This window comes from Melospiza georgiana, chromosome 12 (assembly GCF_028018845.1).
Source record: "Melospiza georgiana isolate bMelGeo1 chromosome 12, bMelGeo1.pri, whole genome shotgun sequence".
NCBI classification, from domain to species: domain Eukaryota; kingdom Metazoa; phylum Chordata; class Aves; order Passeriformes; family Passerellidae; genus Melospiza; species Melospiza georgiana.
In genome coordinates this window covers 20,284,314-20,291,245 of record NC_080441.1, presented here as the reverse complement: position 1 = coordinate 20,291,245, position 6,932 = coordinate 20,284,314, and the positions used below count along the sequence as shown (strand labels likewise).

The 6,932-nt window shown below is 55.3% G+C and overlaps 1 protein-coding gene across 1 annotated transcript; it reads right to left on the bottom strand.

Moving 5' to 3' along the window:
* Positions 1 to 5,494: 5,494 nt before the first annotated feature.
* Positions 5,495 to 6,259, bottom strand: LOC131088419 (olfactory receptor 14C36-like). The gene has a single exon (XM_058032458.1). The coding sequence runs from the start codon at positions 6,257 to 6,259 to the stop codon at positions 5,495 to 5,497; it is 765 nt and encodes a 254-aa protein (XP_057888441.1).
* Between the last annotated feature and the right edge of the window lie 673 nt (positions 6,260 to 6,932).

Genomic DNA, 6,932 nt, shown 5'->3' with positions numbered 1-6,932 from the left:
CATCAAATGCAAAAGTCATTCCTCTGCTGGATATTAAATCCACTTTCCACGGCAGGCAGTCTCAGAGCAATGGAAAACACTTTCTGTGCCCAGCACAGATCCCAAATTCCCCCCAAACCCTCCCTCCCCCAATTCTGCCCAGATTTGCTCTTTGCACACACAAGTCACAGGCTAAAGTCAGGAGCTCCCTCCATGCCAAGAGGGAGGAAAAGAGAGAAAGGGGATGAAGAGCTCTCCTGTGCAGAGCCAAGGTCCAAGTGCCCCTGCAGTGGGAACCACAACTCATCAGGTTTGTGTCCTTTGGCCTCAGGGCCTGGTGACACTCAGAGGCACAGGAAGATTCCTTGCCAACAAACACAAGTTGAACATTTGAACAGTTTAATAACCATCACAGCTCTTCCCTCAGCTATTTGTGATGTCCCAGCAGCATTTGACATGTCCACCATCCCCAGGGGATCTCTCTTCTGGAACAGTTTTAGACAGAGTCATAAGAAAATGTAATTCTGTGATAGATATAATGACAATTAGGTTGTTGTCTAATGATATATATATTTGAACATCAGAATGTCTGGACAACTCCCTGAAGTTCAAAGCATGAAGCCATTCAGTTGAGAGGCGCTTGAATGACCAGAGAGCATCTGAAGAAGGAAATCTGGGATCAATGGGAAGGTCATAGATCAGGCTGGTCGAGTGAAGACATGTCCTTACACATGGCCATTTAAACATGAGAGCTGGAAACACTGGAAGGAAGATGATCATGAAATATTAAACTAGGTGTTGGTGACTAACATAGAGAAGAAGACTGATATTTTTTCCTGGAATCAGTACAAGAATCCAGTAGATCCAGAAAATTCCTGTTCCTTGTGGAAAAATATGCCATCTCCTAAAAGTACTCAAGTGAGTCAGGTAATAAAGATTTGCTTGTATATTAGGAAAGGAACAGGTATTAAAACCTGTGCCCCTTTCCAGGCAGACATCAGCTGTGTGCCCATGAACACGCAGTGCCACTTGTGCCCTGAGGTGCCCAGCTGGGATTAGATCTCTCTGAGAGCACCTGAAGGAGAGCAGAGCACTTTGCAAGCTGCAGGGCCCTGACAGCCCCGCAGGGCTCCTGTCCCATCAACATCTGCTCTGCTCCAGTCTGAAACAGGGCCCAGCATGGTGCCGGGATCATCAGAGAGCTGAGGTGTGTGCTGGAATTCAATGCCCTCCCCATCCCGCAGCAGCCCTGCATTTCCCTCCTGCAGCCTTGGTCTCCAGCACAGCCATGGAGGCTCTTTGGGCTCTGGACTGTTCCTGCAGCCCCCAAGGGCAGCTGAGCTCTGCCTTTGGCACAGTCAGGCCTGGCCAGCGCAGGCCATGCTCAGCAATTCCCTGTGTGTGCCTGGCCCTGCTGTCAGCCCCGGCAGCGGCTGCGTGGCCGCTTTGTGGCCCTGTGATGGCCCAGCCATGGTGGCCCAGCCCCTGTGCAGGCCCAGCCCAGGCCAGGAGCATTGCGGCTGGGAACGGCCCCTGTGCTGTGGTGCCCACAGCAGCCTTGGGGCTCTGTGCCCCATGGCCTCCCTGCTGGGCAGCCTCTGCCACCTCCTGCAGAGCCCCTGGCACCTGTGGGGCTGCACAGGCAGCCCTGCCCCGGGCTCTGCCACCGTCTGGGCCAGCAGAGAGGCAGCCAGAGCCGGCCATGGCCAGGAACAGGCCCTGAGCCCTGCAGGAGGATGGAGCTGGGCCACAGCCAAACTCAGCCCAGGCCAAAGCTGGGCTCAGCAGCCAGGGCTGCCAATGCATGGGCACAGAGGTTTGTTCTGACAAATGCCCTGGGCCCCCTCCCTGCTCTGTCCATGCCACCAAGGGCACAGAGGAGCCTCCTCTCTGGGCCACTTGCCTGTTTGCAATGCCTTGCACAGGCTCTGGCCTTGCCCCACAAGGTCTGGCCTGAGTCCTGCCCCTGCATGCTCAGCCAGGCTGAGATGGATGGTTTCTGGGCCAGGCTCTCTGAGCCCAGCCCAGCTCCCTGCAAGCTCTGCCAGCTGCCCTGAGCTCTGGGCAGCACCAAGGGCCTCTCCCCAGCCCAGCCGGCTCTGCCCCACAGTTCTGCTCAGGCCAGGCTGCTCTGGGCGCTGCCCCACGACCTCAGCCCCTGGCAAGGGCACAGCAGCAGCTGCAGCTGCCACAGGACTCAGCCCCAGCCATGGGGGAAGGTGCTTGGCCAAGGCCAAAGGAGGCTCCCTGGCTGCCCTGCTCCCCTCGGGCTGAGGTGCTGAGAGCTCTGCAGCCCCTGCTGTCATCCCATCTGCCCAGGGCAGCACAAGAGCCCCGGCCTTGGGGCCCTCAAGAGCTGGTCCTGCCGCAGGCCCAGGGCCCATGCCAAAGCTGGGGCAGCTACAAAGCTGTGCCCATTTCTGTTCATTGCTGCTCTGATGGGGATTGGTTCTCAGCCACTCAGAGTTTGTTGATGAATTTTCCTCCTGCAGAGGCCTCTTCTTTCTTGAGCTCCTCAGTTCAAGGGAAAAGGCTCATAAACATTTGTTCAAAACACCTGAACAAGAAAAGCCACAGGGAATACTCCAGGTTTTCAATTCTTTCGTGGTTAATTAGACACATTTCTGAAGTGTATTCAAACTGAATATACTGTATTGAAAACAATGAAGAGAGAACTGATTTATCCTGTTAAATTTTCTTTTCCTGTTTATAGAGTGATTTCAGCAATGTCCAATTGATATTGACCCCAGCACCTTCTAATGCAGTCTGAATAAATATTAAAATCAAGAGCTTTAAAGCTGATGATCAGTAACGCTTTGTCCCCACCACTTATCCACAATTTCCCTCATCCAAACCCTGAGAATCCTATGGATCAGGAACAGGTAAGACACCATCCCTGGAAGTGTTTAAGGAAAGACTGGATGTGGCACTCAGTGCCATGGTCTGGGTGACAAGGTGATGTTGGATTCCAGGTTGGACTTTATGCTCTCCAAGGTCTTTTCCAGCCCGGTTGATTCTCTGATGATTGTGACACTGCAGGGCCCTGGGGAAGCAAGGGGCCATTGTGACCCTAAGCAAGGGGCTTGATACCACTAAGGGGACAATGGTGACACTGTGTGTGACATGGCAGCACAGAGCCAAGGGGCCACTGTGACACTGTGGGGCTGAATGGAAGCAAGGAGTCCATGGTGACAGTCTGGGTCCTGCTGGAACCACAGAGGCCACTGGGACACTGCATGGCCTTGTGGAACCAAGGGGCCATTGTGCCACTGGGGAACCAAGGAGACCCTTGGGAGAGTGTGGGGACAATGGAATCAAGTAGACATTGCAGCATTGCAAGGACTCTGGGAACTGAGGGAACAATTGTGACACTGTGGTGCCCCATGGAACCAAGGATCCCTGGTGACATGGCAGGATCATGTGTCGCCAGGGCTCCACTGTTACACTGCAGCACCAAGGAATTCATTGTGGCAATCTGAGGCCTCATGGAACCAAGAGGCCACTGTGACCCTGCAGGGCCTTGTGGAACCATGCAGAGCATTTTGACGGAGCTGGACCTGGTGTCATGATGGGGCCATTGTGACACTGCAGGGCCCCATGGAAGCAAGGGGCCAGTGCAGCTCCTCAGGGACTCCTGCAATGAAGGAAACATGTTTGACACCGTGGTGGCCCTTGGGACCAAGAGGCCATTGTGAGACTGTGGAACCAAGGAGAGCATTGCTGCACTGCCAGACCTCGTGGAACCAAGGATCCACTGTGACACTGCAGGGCCTTGGGGGACCAAGGGCAATTGTGACACTGTGGGGCTCAAGGATCCAAGGGACTTTGTGACACCATGGGGTCCCATGGAACCAAAGGGACATTGTGACACTGGGAGGCCTTATGAAATCGTGGAGACAATTGGGACACTCTGGGGCCCAATGCAACCGTGGTGACACCAAGATATCTGGGAGTGTGGATCAGCTGGAGGGTAGGAGGGCTCTGTAAAGGGACCTGGACAGGCTGGATCCAGGGCCCAAATCCAACAAGGTGAGGTTTAACAAATCCAAGTGTCAGGTCCTGCACTTTGGCCACAAGCCCTGCAGTGCTACAGGCTGGGGACAGAGTGGCTGGAGAGCAGCCAGGCAGAAAGGGACCTGCAGGGACTGATGGACAGCAGGCTGGACATGAGCCAGCAGTGTGCCCAGGTGGGCAAGAAAGCCAATGGCTCCTGGGCTGGCTCAGGAATGGTGTGGCCAGCAGGAGCAGGGCAGTGATTCTTCCCCTGTGCTGTGCACTGGTTGGGCAGCACCCTGAGTGCTGTGTCCAGTTATGGGCCCCCTGGGGTGAGCAATTAGAAGAAATGTGAAGCAGGGGGTATAAAGCAAGCAAATGTGAAGCAGAGGAAATGCTGAGGGCAGTTTGGGGGTGGCTGCCAGGCAGCCCTGGCTCTGAGCAACAGCGTCTGCAGTGGCACAGGAAACTCCCAGCTGATGGGAACAAACTTTCTGGCTCACTGCAGAGGCCCGGACAAAGCTGAGTGGTTTCCCTGGTGTCCCCCAGCCCTTGCCGGCCCCAGGGGCTGATGGCATTTGTGCTCCCTCAGGTTCATGTCCCCACACCAACAGCATGGGGGTGCTCCCCCTGCTGTGTGCAATGCAAACAGGGGCTGCTGAGGCAGTGCTGCCATGTCTGTGCCTGCAAGGATGGGCACCTGTGTGAGCTGGGGGAGAGACCAGGGCTTCAGAGGGGGGATGTTGTTGGCCGCTCCATCAGGATGCTCTGGGACGCTGCCCTGGGCTGTGCAGTGCACTGGGGATGGATCAGCCCCTGCTCTGCTGCTCCTTCCCATCTGCCCCAGGGCCCTTGCAGAGCCCCAGCCATGCTGTTTGCCCCCAGCCTGCACACGGCCAGCCTGGGGCTGCTCACGGGGGTTTTTCTGTGCTGAGCATTGGCCTGGGTGTGTTCTTGAGAGAGCCTGGGCAAGGAGCCTGGAGCCCCCAGGCCCTGGCCTGAGGCATCAGCACTGCCCCAGCAGTGCCCATGGCCTGTCCCTGCTGCAGCCCCGGCACTGCCATCCCCAGGGCTGTGCCCGGCCCCGAGAGCACTCAGGCCCTGCAGCAACACCAGGGCCACCAGGGCAGCAGGGCAGGGCCATGGCAGCAGCACTGGCAACACCAAGTGCTGCTGCTGCTGCTGGGCACAGCTGCTGGGCCAGCACTGATCTGCCCCCAGCTCTGCACACAGACATTGCTGCTGCAGCTCCAGAGAGGGCAACAAAAGGGCATCTCTGCAGAAAACTCGGCTGGGAGATCCTTTAGTTCCTTTAAAGCTACTGAGAGCGCAGCCCTTTATTGACAGTCTTTGAGAACAAGGATGGTGAGAGACACAAAATGAGAAATGGCAGAAGCAATGACATTTTTTGGTTGACAATATTAAAACTCTAAAAAAAAATAAAACGACCTCCAAAATGAAACCAACAAGAAGGATCAAAGATGATTTTATTAGAAGTGATTTGCAGAAATTTGCCAGCAGTTTAATGCTTCTGAAACCATGCAGTCATCAGTGTCCACACTGCAGCCTTGAGCTCCTGGTTCCTCAGGCTGTAGATGAGGGGGTTCAGGGCTGGAGGCACCACCGAGTACAGAACTGACAGGGCCAGATCCAGCAATGGGGAGGACAGGGAGGGGGGCTTCAAGTACAAAGAAGTACCAGTGCTGATGAACACGGTGACCATGGCCAGGTGAGGGAGGCAGGTGGAAAAGGCTTTGTGCCGTCCCTGCTCAGAGGGGATCCTCAGCACGGCCCTGAAGATCTGCACATAGGAGAAAACAATGAACACAAAACCGCCAAATGATAAGCAGGCACTAATAACAATGAGCCCATATTCCCCGAAGAAGGATTGGGAGCAGGAGAGTTTGAGGATCTGAGGGATTTCACAGAAGAACTGGCCCAGGGCATTGCCATGGCAAAGGGGCAGGGAAAATGTATTGGCTGTGAGCAGAAGAGCAGTGAAAAAGCCACTGGCCCAGGCAGCTGCTGCCATGTGGGCACAAGCTCTGCTGCCCAGGAGGGTCCCGTAGTGCAGGGGTTTGCAGATGGACACGTAGCGGTCATAGCACATGACGGTCAGCAGATAAAACTCTGCTCCAATGAAGAACATAAAGAAAAACAGCTGAGCAGCACATCCAGTGTAGGAGATGTCCCTGGTGTCCCAGAGGGAATTGTGCATGGCTTTGGGGACAGTGGTGAAGATGGAGCCCAGGTCAGTGAGGGCCAGGTTGAGCAGGAAGAAGAACATGGGCGTGTGCAGGTGGTGGCCGCAGGCTACGGCGCTGATGATGAGGCCGTTGCCCAGGAGGGCAGCCAGGGAGATACCCAGCAAGAGGCAGAAGTGCAGGAGCTGCAGCTGCCGCGTGTCTGCCAATGCCAGCAGGAGGAAGTGGCTGATGGAGCTGCTGTTGGACATTTTCTGTGTCTTGGCATGGGGATCTGTAAAAATAGTAACCATGGAATAGATTGGTTTGCAGAGGACTTTAAATATCCCAGCACAGCCTGGGGGAACTTTCCCCCTCTGCCTGCTCAGGGCGCTGCTGTCTGGAGCAGTCCCTGCCAGGGCCCTGTGCCCAGGGCTGGGCCCTGCCAGTGCTGCCAGAGCCCAGCCCAGCCCTGGGGGCTCAGCTCTGCCCTGCAGACCCCTGCCAGCTTTGGCACTGCCCAGGGGCAGCTCTGGCTCTGCAGGCTCTGATGGCATCGTCAGAGCAACCCTGAGGAGGCTGGAGAAGTGATATTGACACTGCCTGTGAGGGGTCTTGTGCTGATTTCTGTCACTGCTTGTTTTATTCAGAGCTGAGGTCAAATTATTTATTTTTTCTAAACATGAACCAAGAGATGACTATCTACGTGCAATTTTCCATCCCAGCAACCCAAAGCAGTAGATTAATAAATTTTTCCCTTTTATGCAGCCCCTGCCT

Excerpts from the sequence above, each read along its gene's own strand:
- LOC131088419 (XM_058032458.1), bottom strand. The coding sequence starts at position 6,259 with ATGTTCTTCTTCCTGCTCAACCTGGCCCTCACTGACCTGGGCTCCATC.